At 32.4% G+C, this 20,083-nt stretch overlaps 1 protein-coding gene and 1 pseudogene across 1 annotated transcript; both read right to left on the reverse strand.

The window, feature by feature from the left end:
* Positions 1-5,505: 5,505 nt before the first annotated feature.
* LOC145611025 (putative 2' cyclic ADP-D-ribose synthase BdTIR pseudogene) lies at positions 5,506-6,290 on the reverse strand (annotated as a pseudogene).
* A 10,420-nt stretch (positions 6,291-16,710) lies between these two features.
* On the reverse strand, positions 16,711-18,805 carry LOC145611026 (uncharacterized protein At4g04980-like). Its single transcript, XM_081666265.1, has 5 exons — positions 18,280-18,805; positions 18,039-18,204; positions 17,794-17,958; positions 17,047-17,199; positions 16,711-16,917 (listed from the first exon to the last, which is right to left on the reverse strand). The coding sequence occupies exons 1-5, from the start codon at positions 18,624-18,626 to the stop codon at positions 16,711-16,713; spliced, it is 1,038 nt and encodes a 345-aa protein (XP_081522391.1). The 5' UTR covers positions 18,627-18,805.
* Between the last annotated feature and the right edge of the window lie 1,278 nt (positions 18,806-20,083).

A 20,083-nucleotide genomic window follows, 5' to 3' on the forward strand; every position in this document is an offset into this window, starting at 1 on the left:
CTCTTGCACTTTCGAAGACCTTGAGAATATTTGAGATTCAGAACATTAGTCCTAGAAAATTTCAGTGATTTGACCAACAAGTAGCCCAATAATTCTCATAATTATAAACTTAGCTGATGAATGATGTGACTTTATATGATTGATGATTGATTGATATAAAAGGGGGTGATATTCAAATTGAGTTTTGTTTCATAGGGATACATAGATAATGGATGATGTTATATATCTAAGAAAGTGATTAGACCAGGTAAATGACGAATTAAGCCATAATCTTTAACCGTAGTTACTTACTCTGTATCACTTTTTTTTCTTATTGGTGGTAAAAGTTTGATTAATTTATCCGTTTACCTTTATTTAATACTCCGTATAATATTTTCATGAAAGTGTGTTGTGCTAAAGTAGTCTGTTGCAAATAAATAAAAACCGAGGGACTGTATTATATTATGATGTACAACAGACAAGTACGAGTATAAAGGTTTTCTCCAATTGTCATTCAAAATAGTCACGTGTTGAAAAGTAATTCTAACAAATTCTATTGTTTGCTAATCATGCTTTTTGAATCACATTTGGAATGCATAATGGGGTAATGGCAAAATGCCGATAACCTTTTTTTGTTTTAATAAAGTGGTAAGAGTGTTATGATTTTTTTTTTTTAAAAAAATAAAAATTTCTATCTTGATGGCACATTGGCTCTTATTTTGCTCCTTTTTCACATACAAAGTATATACGCTTCATACATGATTAATTGAAAAAACTTTATTGAAACCCTTTATACTGCTATTTAAATGAATTGTTCCACATTAGAAAAAGAGGAGTATTATCATCTTACTGTATAAAATAGACGAGCTTTATTTTATAATTCTTTTTCGAGAAATTTGGTATATATTAATTAGCACCAATTAATTTTAGGGTAGAATCCCCTATAGGCATGTAATTGGATTGAATAAATGTTCTTCAATTCCCAAATTAATTAATAGATAAAGGAATATGAACGCTATCGAAATTTTCAGTAACTAATCAGAAAATAATTTTAATAGAAAGGATCGGATGATATTCGTTGCATGTATTGGTTTGTACATACTAACGATCATCTTATCATTGTTACTATGCAGTTAATAATGTGTTTAGTTTGAGTTGAATAAGTTCAACTCTAAATAATTTGTAACTTTGTATATATCGGCCGGCTAAAAGGTAGAAAATAAACTAAGGTCACGGATTTTACCACAAAGTAACTTAATCATGTATGAAATTATAAAGGCACTATGAAGATCATAATCCTTTATTATTTATCTTAAAGAGAATGGAGACCTATTGATGAACGAAACCAATAATGCAACTAAATGAAAAAATTAATTAAATACAATTTTTTAAGCCCAATAATACGTATATTTGTTTAAAGAGGAGGGGTTATATGACTAGCTTTAATCTGTTCATTGTTGGAAGTCCAATCTAAATGCAATTAATGAAGAAATTGTTACCACCTCCAAATTGCGTGTAAAACAAGAGGAAATGTGGAAAGGAGTTAAATTCAAATTTTAAAATAATACGTACTTATATGAAAAAAATAAAGGTAGAATGTCTAACATATACAAGTATATAAATTTCAGTTGTCTGGCTTAACCAGGTCACTTAATGCCAGTTAGTTTCACAATGAAACAGTTATAATTTGTCGTCTATATGTGCTTTTATGTGGTCAAGCTTTCTTTGTTATTCAAATAAAGATTAAAATAGCTTATATCAAAGTTCAATTCAAAGGGAATATAGTCCTCTTTCTCATGAATTTCAAAACAAAATTAATTAATTAATTACCATAAATTAAAACATTCTAACAACTAAAAGATTTTAAATGAAAGAGAAAACATTTGATGCATTAAACAAGAGACAAAGCGACATTAATACACAATCGGGGGAGGTCTACACAAGGTAATAACACTCCCGCCAACATTGTTCTACACGAAATGACACCAACTTAATAAGCTAACTAGAGGATTATTATTTATTTTCCTATAAACGGCGAAAAGAAAACATTAATTAAGACAAGTTTAACAACGATAAATTACAACTTGTACGATTTAGATGGCCCAAAGTCTTATATGTGGCTGGCCACACCGTGTGGCAAGGGTTACTTTATTAGTGTAATATGGGATACTTGATCAGTGTTAAAGGGGTTACTTCGTCAGTGCTATAGGGTTACTCAATAGTGTTATAGGGGTTACTCAATAGTGTTATAGGAGTTACTCAATTAGTATTACAGGGGTTACTTGGTCATTTTTATATGGGTTACTTTGTTATTTTATAAGTGGTCACACGGTGTGGCTGGCCCCATACACAAGACGGGCTGTTTAGATGGAAGCCTTAACCGAATTCCCATCATAATATTTGGTAATTTTGTGCTTAATTAAGGCACTCCATATCTTTTTCATCCTCATGAAATGCTTGAAGAATTGCCTCTGCTGACTCTGCCATAAGCCCGGCCAAATCCATGCAATGGAGCTCATAATTGCATAACAATTTTTTTTTTTTTTTTTGAATGCCATAATTGCATAACAATTGATTAGTGATTTTGGATTAATTAATTTTAACAATTAAATAAATACATATTCCAAATTATATATAAATGGAGTGTAAAATTAATTAAAATTCTTATAAATGTTGATAAGGAACGCAAACTACATAAAGTAATTACATTACTTATCAACGTTTTATTATTATGAGATCAGATTATTGAAACATAAATTTAAATAAATTAATTAATTTTTTTTTTTAAAATTTAAGATTAACCCAATATTTATCTTATTGTTATATGATACCCCAACAATGAATTTAACCTCCTCATTAGCTAGACCAAACCTTTCAATATCTTTTCTAGGTAAAGTACCATTATCAATAATAATTTGGAGTGCGTAGGGCTTCCGGCTTCACATCACAAAAGATGGGCACAATTCTCTTCTTGCACTCTAACATCAAGGCAAGTTCATGCAAGCAAAAATAAGAGTTACAATAATTTTCAGAGAAAATCTCGACCCCAACCCTGCATTCCTTGATTGCAGGGTCGATTTTTTAAAAGACCTTATCCCTGGGTTTCATGCTCTTGCTATCAAAAAGGGGTGGTACCCAAGACCTGTGAGATGATGATACAAAAGACTAGCGATGGTCTTCTTTGTATCAATCCCTCGATGGTTGATGAACATGTCGTAGAGTGGTATTTGGGTTGAAGGGTGGTCGGAAAGGCGGAGGACTTTGTTAGCCGAGGCTAGGCCTTTGGTACGTGATAAATGAACGTTGCATGGCTCTATACCCTAGTTATTTGTTGTGGTGTACTGTTTAGACTAAAGTTAGTGAGAATGACAGGAGTATATATATAGTGGGATTTTACCTTTTTTTTTTTATAAATATATACAATGCATTATCCAAAAATTGGTGCTATTCTTGCTCCTTATTAAAAAAAACAAAATAAAAAAAAAGGTTAAGTTATACAAGCATAGAGGTGAGAACCATGAGGGGGTGTTAAAATTTTCAGTTTTAATAAGGTGTCTTTGTATTGTGACTAATCTGAAATGTCACGTTACTATATTAGCTTAGATAAGTTTTCGTCATATTTAGCTCTGAAAATAAACAAATGATTCAGCTAAATGAGCAAAAAAATAGCAATGGATGTACAACTAGAAATTGTTTGTTTGAAGTGTTTAGGTATGTATAATATCAAGTAAGAAAATTATTTGAGCTAATGTGGCATTTCACATTAATAATGACAACTAATGATATATATATATATATGGGAGGGATCCGGTGAGAATAGGTCCATATGTGAGAATTCATACTTATATGAGAACTGATTTAAAATTTAGAACATGTGAGTAAAAATTTAGAACATGTGAGTTAAAATTTAGAACATGTGACTCAAGTTAAAATTTTGAACATATGAGTAATAATTTACATCTGATTTAAGAGTTAGAACAAGTGATTAAAAATTTGTAAAATTTGTTTTATGAAATTTTAAACATATGAGTAAAATTTAAAACATTTGATTTAAGATTATGAACATGTGAATAAAAATTTAGAACAAATTGATATAGAATATAGAAAGTGTGAGTAAAGAATTTAGAACATACAAGTAAAAAAAATAGAACATACGCTTTAAAATCTGGAATATATAATTAAAAATTATAAAACACACGTTTTAAAATTTAGAACATATAGGTTAAAATTTTAGAACAAGTTATTTAAAATTTATGACATCAAACTTAACTAATTTATGGTTTAGAACATGGGAGTACTAAATTAGAACATTTGATTTAATTTAGAACACCTAAGGAAAAATTTAGAACATTAGATTTAAAATTTAGAACATACGAGTAAAAATTTAGAACATAAAGAGTGTTCTCACATATGAAAAATTCTCACATAAGAAAAATTCTCACGAGAGTCTTCCCCTATATATATATATATATATATATATATAATGCATGACTTATTATTGACCCTTAACACAAAAAAAAAAAAAAAAAAATTTAAGAAAAAAAAAAAAAACCTGCTCATCATAACTTAGTTACAACTATTGTACATTGACTATTTTTATTGACTTTCAAAGGCAAATACTTGAAACTTTTTGTTTGAAAATAAAAAACTCTTAATACTAATTAAGTAACCCTATGAAATATTAAGATTTTTAGAGGTGACTACTTCAATATAACACCAATTTAGAATGAATAATGAACTTATAGACCTTGGCCCATCATAGTAATGGTGTCGAATAAAATTTTCTCTTCATTTTGTTGTTTAGTACTACATACCATTTATAAAGAATCAAGTTATTGCTAATTTTACAAAGAAAAAAAATACATAATCAGTAAAAAAATTTACTACAAAACATCATAACAATTAGATCATCGAAATAGTTAACTAATATCGTACTTGCATACACCAATATATCCACAACTTCAATATTCGGAATTTCGTGATCGTGTTACTCATATCATAATAGAGGAGATAATGTAATATTACATTATTAAAAGAAAACTTTAATTACGACAAATCGAATTATACAATTATTCTCAATACAAATCTCACAATTTTCATTTACATCTTCGCATTATTACAATTTACAAGTAATGAGGCACATGAGCCAATCAAATGAAATAAAATAAATAAATAAATAAAATAAAATAAAATTTTGATGAATCTAAGTGATCATAAACACAAAAAAAGTAGTCTACTGTAGTAGTGTTTATGATAATTACAAGAACATCAAACAAAAGTAGCCGCAATAACAATATAGTACAAGTATTTGTCCTTTTGGAAGTAAATCAACCTAACTAATTTTTAAAAATTGAAAATTTGAGTTAGCTTTACAAAGTACATTTACAAAGAAATAAAGAAATTTTGACATAATCGTTATTAATAATGTCAAAATTAATCAACAAATATAGGAATTTTTTCAATGCTCAAAGAAAAATAAAAGTGAAGAAAAGTTTTAGAAAGAATAAAAGAATGATTTTGATTTAATTAGTTAGAATTCTCGGCCAAATTTCCTTCATAATAATTGGTAATATTATGTTTTAAGTACTTCTCATCTTCTTCAGCTTCAACCAAATTTCCAAGAATTGTTTCAGTTGCATTTGTCAAAAATTCTGACCAGTCTCTGCAAAAAAACACGACAAACATAACTATTGTTAGATTTCTATTATTTGAATTACTAGTCTACACAATTTATTACACTTGAATAATTTGGTTCATTTTTATTATAATATACTCAATAACTAATAAAGATGTAGAAAAAATAATATAGCTTACCCATTTGAGGTATCAAATGTTAGACCAACAATGTTTTTAGCATCTTCAACACTTCTATGAAACCTCTCAAGTTGCTTGGTAGAACAATTACCATTATCCTTAACTCGAAGCTCCGACGGCTTCACATCACAAAATATGGGCACCACCTTCTTCTTGCACTCCATCATTAAGGCAAGTTCATGCAAACAAAAGTATGATTCACAATAACGTGGGGAAAAAACCGCAACCCCAACCCTACAAATCTTGATTGCCGGGTCAATCTTTTCAAATAGGTTATCCCCGGGTTTCATACTCTTGCTATCTAAGAAAGGATGGTACCCAAGACCTGAGAGATGTTGATACAGAAGACCGGCTATTGTCCTCTTCGTGTCAACCCCTCGGTGGTTGATGAATATATCACAGGGTGGTTTAGGGTTTGATGGAGGAATACCGCGAATTAAGGGACGGAGGATTTGAGTTGAGGAGGCTAGGCTTTTTGATATCATTGAGCGTTGCATGGCTAATTAGCTAGTGTTTCTTTTCAAGGGGGGGATTTTTTTTTTTTTTTTTCTTTCTAAATGTGGTACTAGTTTGTACTTTATTTGCACCTTTTCAAAAGTTAAGTTGTACAATTTCAATTTGGTTTTGTGAGTTTGTTGTCTATTGAGGATATGATGATTTTACGTATGAATTAATTATGTGGATGTTTGCATATATCAAGTATATATAGACATAGATACAAGAATGTTGGTCCATTAATAATTACTTTAATTTTGAGCATTTTGATTTCTTGAATGAAAATTCAACAATATTTTCCAAGTGATGGTCGCATTTTAGGAAATTTTGACAAGAAATAAGATTGAAGAGAGGAAAAACAAAAATAAAAGGTTTGAAGATTTTGACTGTTTATGCAAGACAACATTCGTAAGAGGGAGCAAAAAGAGTTTTGAGCTTTTGACTATAGTTTAGGACCCATAATTGGGGATAGTTTTACTCCTTCAAACACGAATTAATTATATATATATGGATAAATACATATTTCTCCTAATGCATGCAACCACGGGCCAACGGCTAATCAACTTTATTAATTTTTATATACACTAAAATAATAATTAAGACGGATTATTGAAGGGTTAGCCACAATCTACGAATGGATTATTAATTATATACTTGTATGTGGTGCATGTGAACACCAATACATATATTATATTATGATGAGTATTTTGAGTATCCAAAAAAAAAAATATAAAAGAAAAAAATAAATAAATAAAAAAATTCCTAGAATACCATATACTTCGTATTACAAAGATATAAAAGGTTAAAAAAAAAAAAAAAAAGCAAACAAAAAAAAAACATGGCATTCAATTTATAATAATGCATCAAACATCAATTTTATTTCAAAAAAAAAAAAAAATAATGCAACAAAATTATTTAAGGAAAATTTGTGAAAAATAATACCACCTTTCATTGGTCTTCCAAAAATAGAACAGGCTTTGATTATTTTAAAATAAAACGACCTTTGATGCACATCTGCCAAAAATAGAACAAAAAACTTGTAACCTGTTTTACATGTTATATTTGACATGTGTCCATGTGTGATTGGTTAAAAAAAAGTATTTTATTTTAATATTTTTTTTAATAATAATGATTTTAAAAAACAAAACTTAAAAATTTTTTTTTAAAAAAAAAACTGAAATAAAAAAAAAAAACCCCCACCCTCACCAAAAGCAACCCCACCACGACCACCGGCGGCCAAAATCACTTACCTGATGCCGGTGGTACCCCATCCTAACTAGCCCCTCCCCTCAACTACCTTCCCCCACCCTAAAACCCCCCTCCCTCTCCTCGAAAAACCTCATCTCCACCAGCAGCCGCCCAGCCAGACCCATTTCCCATTTCATCGCCACCCCGCCGGCTGTCTCCTTTGTCGGGAACCACCACCCCTCACCAGACCATCCCGGCCACCTGAAAGCTCCCTTCCCCGATCCTGATTCAGCCCCTACGAACCTCCACATCCACCACGAACTCCCCGGAAGCTAACAATTTCACACCCATCACCTTCGAATCCGCCGTGAAATCACCGCCCTTCATCGCTATCACCGTAAAACGGCGTGCCGAGCTACCCTCGAAACCCAATCAAACACTTACCAATGCGAAAAGAGAGAGCTTGAGTGAAGGAAAAGGGGTGCTAGTAGGACGCCGAGAAAGGGGTCGGGGGGAGGCCTGACAATGGCGAGGAAGGGGTGAGATGACGTCGGCGGGGTAAGGGGACCGGGTAGTGGAGGAGGAGTGGTGGTTGGGCTAGTGGGGTTGGGTAGGGGGTTTTCTTTTTTTATTTTTAAGGTTTTTTTTAGATTTAACGTTTTTTTTTTAAAAAAAAAAAATTTGACCACTGACAGTTTGACACGTGTCCTAGGTAACCTATTAAACAGGTTACTAACATGTCATGTTCTATATACGAAAGATATGAGTCAAAGGTGGTGTTATTTTGAAATAATCCAAAGGTCGTTCTATTCTTGGAAGACCGCCCAAAGGTGGTGTTATTTTTGACAAATTTTCCATTATTTAACTAACTAAATATTGACATTATAAGTTTATATAGAGACTTCATGTTATTATTACTTTATCAAGAACATTTATTTTAGTATATTGTATAGTTAAGTTAATTATTAATAAATTAAACTAACAAAAATTATTGAAATTAAAATTTGTGCAGAGACTTCACATTATTAATATTATTTATTCTTAATATTTCGGTATAGTTAGGGCTAATATAGAAATAGTGCAATAACTCAAACTATATTAAGGTGTATTCAATTCACTTGATTTTCACTTATATATTTAAACTTAACTAAACTTATCCGAAATTATCAGAACATATTTTAGTTATAATTTAAAATTAGTTAACCTTTACCAAAACTTATTTTTAATTTCCGAACTGAATTTATTTTTCTGAATTGAAATTAACTTAACTTATTTGCACTTATTAAATCTTAAATAAGTAAAAATAAGGTAAACAGAACAGATTCTTAATTATACTATAACAGAGTTAATAATTTAAATATACAGAGTACTTATGAATACCCAAATTTCAAGGTTTAGTTAATTACTACTTAGAAAAAACAATAAAAATAATATGTAATATTGTAATAACCTTCAATATGATTTATGAAACATAGAAACAGATAGATAAAATCATTTTCTTGAGTTCTTTATTTTGTTTTTATATTTTTTTTTTACCCCTTATTGTATGGGAGGGAGTAAACAAGCTGGGGTGTATGCTGAGGTCATTATAACTGAAATGAGTAACGCAAGTCAAAATAGTAATAGTCATAAAACAAGTAACAAAATGGCAGCCGATGAAATGGACAACCGTCGATTAAATTTGTTGGTATTTGTGGCAAATGATGCACAAATTTGGGATACTTTTCTAATTCAAGCCTTAAAATTGAAGGAAATTATTCTATTCCACTTGCACAACTTAAGGTGGAGTCATATTTGGATGTATGAAAAGTGGCAATCACAATTAGTCGTGGAAGTATGCAAGTATTAGTATTTTTAATTAGTATTGTCGTATTGGACAGAAACTGTTGAGGAAATAAACCAAGTATTAGTTTGCATCAAAACGTGTTTTGTGCTTTATACGTAATGAAAAATATAGTTGTGTGGGATGTTGTTAAATTCATCACGTCATATACTTTCTAAATATCAACTTTTCATAATTTTTGCTTATTGATAATTAAAGATATTAATGATTGAATAAGTGCATTGACAAACGTGACTAAAGAAATGTGTCAACTAATAAGAAATGGAGGAAGTATTAATTATCGGATTGGTTCGATTTGGGTAAAAAATCAAATAAATAATTGTTGGATGGATTTCGGGTTTTGGGTCGGATATGCCTGTATAGGTCAATTTGCTGGATGTAGCAAAGACATGTCCTGAAATTGGGCCAAAAAAGTTAAAGCATGAAAACAGTGTTTGACGGATTCCATGTTCTATAATCTCTGGAACCATTTGGAGGATCATTGTTTGTCCAAGTCCATGCATGCAATATTTATATAGGGAAGTCCAAGTGAAATACTGATACACCTAATTTTATTTTCCATGTGTTCTACTTCTAAGTTTTAACATTTAAATAGTCCAAATTAAAATACTTTTTTGACATTTTTATAAGAAAATTTGAACAAGGAATGGTTCTTCTTCTATATTTATAATTATTAGCCAAATGCTTATTTTCTACTGTTTACCTATCATTTTGACCTTCTTATAAATGGAAAACTAAAGTCAAGTTATATGAATTCTGGTCACTATTATAAACTAAAAACATATGCAGTACTATTGGGACATAAACATAGATTAAATTACTCCTATACGAGTACACTTTAAAATTCCTATGCAAAATAGGTTCTTTTTTTTTGCACCACTCTCATTTTACACTAATTAATAGAGTCGGGCATGAGTTAGATCAAGTGTCGAACAAATTGGCATGAAAATGACCTCACTTGGCTTGAGCCAACCTACCAAATTATTAAAAATAATTAAGGGGCTCCATTGCCCGGCAAGACATGCATTAAGTGTGTTTAATAAAAAAAAAATCGTTATAACACGTGGGCTTACTTTTTCTTAATTGTGAGGTACCTATCTAACCATTGCCGGAAGTTAAACGAACAATAACTTATATGTTGACTTACAAAAATTCATTAAGATTAACTTTGGACCTTGATATTGGGACTAATGTTTTTCACCAAAAAAATATTGGACTAATATTGGGCTGAATGAACACTAAGCCCAAATACGTATCAAATTCTTAAATTTGACCAAGCAAAGTGTACTTAAATAATTCTGTTAAAAAAAAAAAGAAAAGTACTTAGAAGTCAGTAAGCTTAGCAAATAAACCAAGCAAAATTGATTGTCCCACTGTTTAGACAAGCCTAAACAACGGTTACCATGCTCTAATTTTGTTTAATCTTACACCTCTTCTATGCTTGCAAATTCAAGCCTTGCTATAATTAAATCATATTATTGCAAACGTTGTAATTTTGACATCAAAGCTTTAAACTTTTGTAATAATAGTTATGTATCACTCTCTCTCTATTATCTCTCTATACTTGGCTAATTAATCCTTACATGCAATTTGACTAACACAATGTAACCACATTTCTATCCAGCCTTTCCCTAAATAGATTTGAACCATCTTGTCAATTATTCCATGTGAAATTAAGACCGTTGTACTACATTAGGTCAATCAATCCCGCAAAATCAATCCAGTCGAAAAGTAGTTTTCCTTAACAATTGTTGGACGACGTTTTCCGACCCATTTTATCAGCTTGTGTGAGGATTTCATTCATGTCCCCCATCACCGTAAAATCATCTTTTGAGAGGAATGCGAGTTTGCCTTGCAAATCATTTAATAGTCTTCACTAAAAAAAAAACGAATAATAACAATAATCAACATTAGAACATTTCATATTAATCCAACTTTAAAGCGGCCATATCACAGTGATTTACTCTCAATGAGCAAATTAGTATGTCATTTTCACCATCACAGTTTATGGATCGAGACCAAGTTTTACATTTTATTGTTCTCGTTTTTCCGAATTTGAAGACTCTAAAATAGCCTACAAATTATACAACAAAAAACAAATTTTAGACTTGGATTTAAATGTCATTTTTAACTTCCACTCAAGAAAAGAAAAAACCTCCTTCAAATTAGTTATCTTTCACAAATGAAGTAACAAAGATTATTTATGTGTACGCACATATTTCTTCCCGTCAAAAAAAAAAAAATGTGTACGCACATATTTATAGCAAATACCCCCCTTCAATTCAACATTTTGATGCTTAAAATTTACGAATTATAAACCTCCAAATTACTTATAAATGATAATAAGTTTCAACCAAAATTAATTGATTATACAAGTTAAGAACTTCATATATACGCTTTATAATTTCACTGGAAATTGCTGAATTTATGGAGTATAAAATACAAATATTCCCCTTTCCTCCTATAAAAATTTATAATTTATAAGTCATTTGATAATTAAACAATTAGTAAGAATGACTTTTGAACTGCTAACGTATAAGATTGTAACTACTGTAATTATAGTGAAGGTATGTAGTTGGTTAGAATAATATGAAAACTTCTAGTGTTGATTTTTGAGACTACAAATTAATTAATATTTCCGCTGTTTTTTTTTTTTTTATAGAGGTAACACAGACCTCACATTATAAAATACAATTATAATGAATTAAGAGGTTATTAGGAGTATAATCAAGTGGGAGCTTTAAATAAAGGTACATTTCTATTTTATATTTATACAGAACCTGAGTAAATATTTATATACGTACTCCGTAATAGAGATTATAGTGACTCCATTCTTTTTGTAGCCATAAAATAGTCTTCCACAGATATAAACACATAATATAATTATAAGACATAAAATTTCAGATTAAAACAAAAACAAAATAGGAAATTAGTGTAGGGAATGAAATTATACCTTATGCACACCGGGAACATAGCGAAGGTGAAATAATGGATGATTTAGACAGGGAAACCAGGGTCGAATTTAAAATAGCATCAATACAATAAGATCCAAAAGGCGATAGTAAGATCGTCAAAATCCTGAAACAAACGTTGCATTGGTGCATCATGATACCTCTCATAAGTTGGTAACAAATAGAAAAAATCATACTTTGTAGCATCTTAGTTTGTAGAAGAAGTGAAGAACCGATTTTAAAAAAATGTGAATACGGCTGATAATAATATACCCTAGACAATTGGCTAAGCTTTATATAACACAAGGCTAATGCACCATCATTTATTTCGGTCATCAGTTATATCAACAATAGTCAAAATTGTAGTGAATCTAGTAATGGTAATTGGAGTTTTTTTATTTAATACAGTAATACTAATGGTAATTGGAGTTAATGGACTTTGTATTATTCGAAAAAAATACTACGTAAAAAATAAAAGACTTTGTAACGGTTGCGGTCCAATAACATAGTAGCACAAAAAACTTAATTGCAAATATTATACGGAGTAGGAGTTACCAATAAAACCATTTATGTATTTAATTTTAATTTTGAAAAATAGTCATGATTTCGTGAATGACAAATACACTGATGCACTACGTAATACGGAGTACATTTTTATTTTTTTACCTCTCATTTATTGATTAGGAGCTTCACATATGAGTGACCAAAGATTTTATTTTGTTTTGCATATTGTATATTCTTTTAAATTTTAACCAACTAAAAAATTGAAACGCATTGTATAATACTAATGTTTTGGTCATATTATTGTACAGAGTATGAGATAACACAGTGTTTGTTATGCACAAATGAAGTTTACGGATTGAGACATCCATCACGAATTGAGAAGGCAAAATGCCTGATTTATAATTCGCATTGAATATGAAGGTTCTACTTTACACCAATTTTTTGATGGTATATTCAACAAAGTTACTAGCTTTGTCTACCCCTCTTTTTTCCAAGGCCGCCATGTAAGTGCCAAGGCAACTACAGCTAGTCCTGCTAATGAGATCGTCGTAGACACTATTGCAAGTCCTGCAACCAATTGTATGGTTGAAATTGACAAGGCTACAAACAGTAGTACCAAAACAAACCTATCTATATTTACATGCTGCTTGATTGGTTTCAGTACTATAGCCTGAACTGCTGGTTCTAACACCTCACTGGCTACTGCTTGTATTGCTGCATCCACCGGCCACATGTTGGATCGAGTACTGTCATATCCTGTTTTACTGCAGGCTTGTTGCCACTTCCACCACAACCACCACTCGACCCCTGGAAACTCATCTTGATTATTGCATTCTTGGCCTTCATCACCTCCGTGTTTTCCTCCATTTCCATTGTTGTTGCCATTGCCCCTGCTGCTATTTCCATTACTGTCATCGCCACTGATGTCATGTAACCTGCATATATACACAGTTTCAGCAGTAAAAAATAGTATAAGCAGCTCTGCAGCTGTAAAATTTGTCTAAAAGTCTAAAACCATCCTATATTCAATATATTATACAAAGAACTCAGCAAACCTTTGCCTGTAATCTTCTTCAGACAAAGATTGCCCCGTTCACATGTTTAGAACTCGTAGTGATGCAAGCTAGAATGTTGTTTAAGAAATTCATTATAAGATAAATTTTTAATCTTGGACATTACTTCTGCCAAAAATTCAACTCTTACAGCAAAATTTCAAGCAATCTATGTTGAATTTTTTTTATAGAGATTGTGGTTTAAAAGCTTACTGTGAGTTTTGCATTATATTTACATGCTCTTTCTTCTCTGCCTCATCACTTTTTACTGACTTGTTAGCATGATTTTCTGCAAGTTCACAACTTTGAAACTGGTGTTCGCCATAAGCTGAGATGCACCTTCTTATTAATCCCTTTAAAGGACTATCTTCCCTTAAGGCTTGCAGCTTGAATACCGGCACACCAGAAATCTTTCTATTAGTTCTAACTTCTGTTTTTCGTAAAGAACTATGTAATTGTTCAAGTTTAAACAAAAATTGGATGTGATGAAGTGCAGAGGACATTACTTGTGAGTTGTGACTTATGCTAGTAAAAGAAACCAAAGTTCGCGCAATTTGCTAAGAGTGATAATAAACAAATCATGAACTGAAATTCCTTAAGTAAAGTTTAAGTATTGATTACAATATAGCCTGTGGCTTTTTTTTTGCAGGTATTTTACTTTCAGAATTGGTCCCCCCCTCCCTCCCTGAGTTTCTTTCCCAAACCAGTATATTATATATATAGTTTACCATACTTCCCTTAACTTCTCCCAATCTCCTTTTCTTCTCAGTATACTTTTCCTTTTCATTAGCAAATAGATAGTAGGAGATGTTTGCTTCTTTTGGTGTAGCCAATATTCGGTTCCTCGTTGCTGCCTTTGAGACTTCTTGGTGCTTTGAATTTCAAAATAACCCGAACCTTACTTTCAATTCAACACAGAAAGAGTGGCATATACTAGAATAAGGATGATAAATCAAGGTGTGGTAAAGGGTTTTTTTTTATTTTTTTTGACAATATGCCTTTTGTTTCCTCATGATCCTTTAGGTGCACTGATGTTCCTTTCTTCGAATTCTTTATTTCAGTCTTAGCTTCCATGTTGTTCTAACCTTTCCATTGTTATATTATAATGTACATATATTTATAGTATAATGAATTATAGCCTGTAATAATAATAGTTGGTTAATTGATATTTTATATTGATAAAAGCAACATTGCATTGGTATCCTAAAGTGACTGATAACATACTGAATAAACTCTGGTAACTGATAAATGATTTGAGATGCAGAAAGTATATTTTGTGTGCGATGAAAGCAAATTTAAGCTTCCTTTAGCTAGGCTCAAGATTATAAGTCAGTGCAAATTGTCAAGGGGAAGTAATACAAGCATTACCATTACACAATTAAAAGAGCAGATAAGTAGTCTAAGTCAAGTAATACAAGCATTACCATAAGCAAAGTTTGCAAACAGGATACTTTGGGATACCTCTTGGCTGAGAAATCCACTCTACCACAGCAGCTCAGACTATCGACCAATGACCTACCTAGATTTCCTTAGATGGCTGATAATCTGAAAGCGGTTGTAATCATATACAAAATGCTCCTATCAATCTGCTTGATCACAGAATCCACAGGAATTGACGACACATTCAGTTGTTTGTGATGACAGCTGAATGATCTGATCCAGCCTCTGGGAAACCATTGGTGTTAGTATGTAACTCAATGCCATCAATGGCCTATGTATAGGGGTTCTGAGGGGCTCTTTAGCATGATACTGTAAGCATGTGGCATATGCTCCGGCCTCTGGTCTGTAGATGGAGTACATGAGCTGGCTAAAACCCTGAGTTCTTCTTTTGCAATTAGCCTTCACCTCAGTCAGAGAACACAACATACTTAAGATGGGCAGGAAATACAAGGCCTTGAATGACATCCCTAGTTATATGATATTGATAAGCAAGACAGCTGGCTTTCAACTTTCAATTATTATCCCTTACAAGAGAGCTCACACAGGCAATGCTAGCAGTTGTAGAGGGTATACCCAACAAGGCAGGATGTTCATGATATGTGCCGCATCAGAGAGTGCAAATATCATGAATGCAAATGCGACATAGATATTAGATATATAGTTCCAGATGCCGCCTCTCTACAAAAGCTGCAAGCCAAGATTCTGATTATGGTTATGATCACACAGGTGAACATTCAATGATGCAAATGCCCAAGCACATCTTCTCAAGCAGGTACCTTGCCATCTATAGATAGACCGATTGCATATTTCTTTATATCAGCATTAATTACACATTGAAGTAGGCATGTACAGTTGCAAGCTATACCTGAATACCCCTTTGATTATTTTTTTTCTTTTCTTCCAAAGTACTTTGTTTACTTTGTACATTCAATGCCCATTCCCAATACAAAGTTTACTCCAGATGATGTTTCCAATTGTTTCAGCAGCCTGACTTAACTCAAGATATTTCATATTGCTCCTCAGTTCTTGTCCTGAAGTATTTTTAATCGATGAAACTACCATTGATGCACATTCTGTGGGCATCTACTCAAATCTATGACAAACAGTCATGAAACTGATGTCATTCTACTTTTACTATGACTTTGACTCATAAATGCACCCTCAAGTTTGAACAGCCATGCACGAAGTAGTGGTTAGACACTTAGACTTCTGATATATGTACTGCATTCTGCAGAGGAAAAGGCATCACAGTATCCCTTGGCTTGTGAGTTGATGATTCATCAGGAACAAACAATTAAGATTTCAGTATGCAGGAAAGTAGGCTTCACAGTTGTCCCTTAACTAGTGGATTGATGATTCAGGAATAAACAACTAAGTTTAACTTATAATTCATGTACAGCAGACATGCGATTAATATTATGTGTGCAGTTGATTAATGGACAAGTTAATCCTTCATGGGGTCAGCCTGTATCTCTTTAGCTAGCTCTTTTGCCAACCTTTCAGCGCGCTCATCTTGCCCTCCAGCAAAAGAATACACTTTAAAAGAGAACTGGAAAATCCTCCAAAGAGTTTCAGTGTCTACTTTCTTCTGTTGATTTCTTGCTTTTGACAAAGTTTGATCATTTATTTCTGCCTTAGCTTCCCTCTTCTCCTAGGATGGAGAAAAGTGGAAAACAGCCAAGTTGAGGGAGTCAAGAAGGGTATATATGTTTTTCACTAAAGAAGCTAAGGTTAGCTGGAGATAAATAAAAATAAATAAGTGGTTGATTTACATAATTACCTTGAGAGCCAGCTCAATGCAGCTTGATGAGACATTCACCATGGCTTCCTTGATCTTTAAGATAATGTTGAAGTCCAAGTGGATGCCATGGCTCTGAAATTTCTTATCTTCCTCATCTTTGGTTCGTTCTATGGCTTCCATTTCCCCTTTAATCTGCATTAATCTGCTGTTAGTGAAATATTGCACCAAAACAAAATTATTACCCCCTTAATCGTCCCTTTTCATTGTACTATGTTTTAAACTAACCTCCATACATATCCATCAATATTTCAGCTTATAAATTCACTTCACTTCTCTACAATAACATATATTTCCCATCTACTTTGCCCATTTTCTTTTAGATATATAAAAATTAATTAGGTAAATTATAATGAATAATGCAGTGGTTTAAGTTGGATAATCAAATAACAAATGCTTTTGTTATGTAAGTAATTTATATATATGATCTGTAATAACCCTTTTCATTCATTCCCTAGACCACCAAATAATTAATTTTAAGTATGCTAAGTTCTTCGAAATCCTATAAGATGCCGTTGGCTATTGCTTCTATTTCAAAGACCTATAGACTAAACCAGTGTACACAAAAAGCTGAAATGAATACATAGAACTGATAGAAGCTGCTGTTAGTTAAAGTTCAGCTCAAAATTTTGGGCTTTATGTTGTAGTGGTGAACTGGTGACAACAACAGTAGTTAAGATTTCAAATACTAGTACGAAGTATATGAAAGTGTATCTGTCTTTCAGTCACCTTGTTGAAGTATTTCTCAACTTTATCAAGAAGCTGAGCCAGAGGTGACTCGATTTTCCAGTTATGTAGCTCAGATAGAGTTGCACTCAGTTTTTTGTATAGCACTGCAGCCATCCTCAAGGCATCTAACTTCTTCACCGGGAAGCCTTCAAACCTCGCTAGAACCTGCTATACAAGATTACAAATCAATATCATTTTACAAAAGCAAGAGATACACTAGCATAATTATTGATCAAGATTAAGACCTGGCTTTCATCTGTTAGGATGTCGAGTTTTGATTCTACTTCTTGGTAGAATTTAAGTAGTACATCCATGTCCTTTGTTTTGAATGAGCTAAGAGAAGACTGAATCCCCTTAATTGTCTTATCATGTGTTCTTACATCATCTTCAATTTGCTGGAAGTAAGTTGACCTGAAATAAGCCACAGTTAAACAAATTTTGAAGAGACATATTCTTGCAAACTAAGCTAGCTATGTACAGTCGTACCTTCTGGCTATTTCTGCTAGTGCATCATTCATGCTTTGTCCTCCACTAGATCCGCCATTACTCCCACCACCCGTCTTCCTTCCTCGAGATGATCCCTCTCCTAGACAGGATCCTTCCATAAACCCCCTTAAGAGCCGAAATAAGTTACCCATTTCAGTAGACCTCTTTAAACTTGTTGTGGCTTTCTTCTTGCTTATAAACTTCGGTGGAGGTGGTGGCGGCCCACCTCCTTTTCCAGACAAGGGAGGTGAGGGTTTACCTCCATTGCCAGGCATAAGTGGTAGTAATGGCTCATCATCTTTACCAAGCAAAGTCATAGGCGGTGTAGCACAACGTTCACGAACCATTTTTTTTTAACCACGCAAGGAACTTCTAATCTTGATGAAACTAAGAGAGGTTGTAATATTTTTTGCAATCTACTACAAAGTGGTGGTGGAGCTACACCCCTTTCCCACCGTATTGGACTATATCGACGGGTTGTCCAGGGTGTAGCTCCACCAAAAGGGGTTGATTATGTTGATGAAGATCGCGGTCTTGTGTTTAGTTTTGGAGTTGGATCAGGAGACGGAGAAGTAGCTAGTACATCTGGTATATATCGTGATTATGCTTGAATCAGAAGTTGACCAAATTGTCATTGATGCTTTCAAAGAAAAAAAAAAACAAGTATTATAAATATAAAATGCCTACGTTGGTTGGCTGGTAGATGTTCAGAACTTGAATAAATCAATGTGAAAGGCTATTTTTTTTCCAAAAGAATTTGATAACAGTTTATTTCTTTTGATTGAAATTTGGATATAAATTTTTAAAAAACACATACTGCATACCTAGCCAATCATCTTCTCTTCCTGAAAGTAACTTACTCTGCACGCTTGAATTAAGTAGTCACGTTACTAGTTCAAATGATGCCGTCAAAATGAATGCTAATTTTGGACAGATTGGACACACAACATATATAATAAAGCATTTGCATTCAATACATGTTTTCTTAGCTATTAAGCACATGCACCTTACCACGATCATCAGAGATATCAAGTCAATAATATTAATAATTTTGGTCTATTATTATTATTATCATTATCACATCTGCTATTTACACAAAGTATATATAAAGCAATTTAAAACATTAAATCATAAGCCGCGTTAATCTCCTTGTAGTATTTTTATGTCTAACTCATCATTCTTGTGTTCATATATTTCGGATTTAACTAATCACAAATATATTATGCAAGAAGCCACTTGACAAAATAGTCTGCAAATCTGAATTATTATTCTTTAATATATATTCTAACCATGTTTTTTATTTCTTAAAACTCTAATACATTTGTTCCATACTCAAATGGCATGTGTTTTAGGACAGTGAAAGCAAAGAGAAATAGTGAGACCATAGTTACCAGTACTTGCCCTTTATCATTCTCAGTGATACTCACTCTGGAGTGAAAACCACCATGAACTGCACTAAGCACTGCTTTCAGTGTCAATGATTCTCGAACCACCGCACCACGAATCAGCAAGAATGCATGATACATGCTGGATCAAAACAACCGTCCTTGACAAAATTGCAGAAGATGTTCATGAGATTTAGGAGTCAGGTTCAGGAACTCAAGACAGTGGACCTTCACAATTTCCTGCTGGATTCAATCTGAACGACATTCTACATTTGCTGTGAAATGCATTTGCCATTCTATTTGAGTAGTTGAGTAATGCTGTTAAGTTAACCCCTATCAGTACTTCAGTAGCACTTCTCTGTTTCCTCTGGTACTGTTATACTGTATGCTGCAGGTTCGATGAAAATTAACAGACTTAA

This window comes from Chenopodium album, chromosome 24 (genome assembly GCF_948465745.1).
Source record: "Chenopodium album chromosome 24, dcCheAlbu1.1, whole genome shotgun sequence".
NCBI lineage: Eukaryota > Viridiplantae > Streptophyta > Magnoliopsida > Caryophyllales > Amaranthaceae > Chenopodium > Chenopodium album.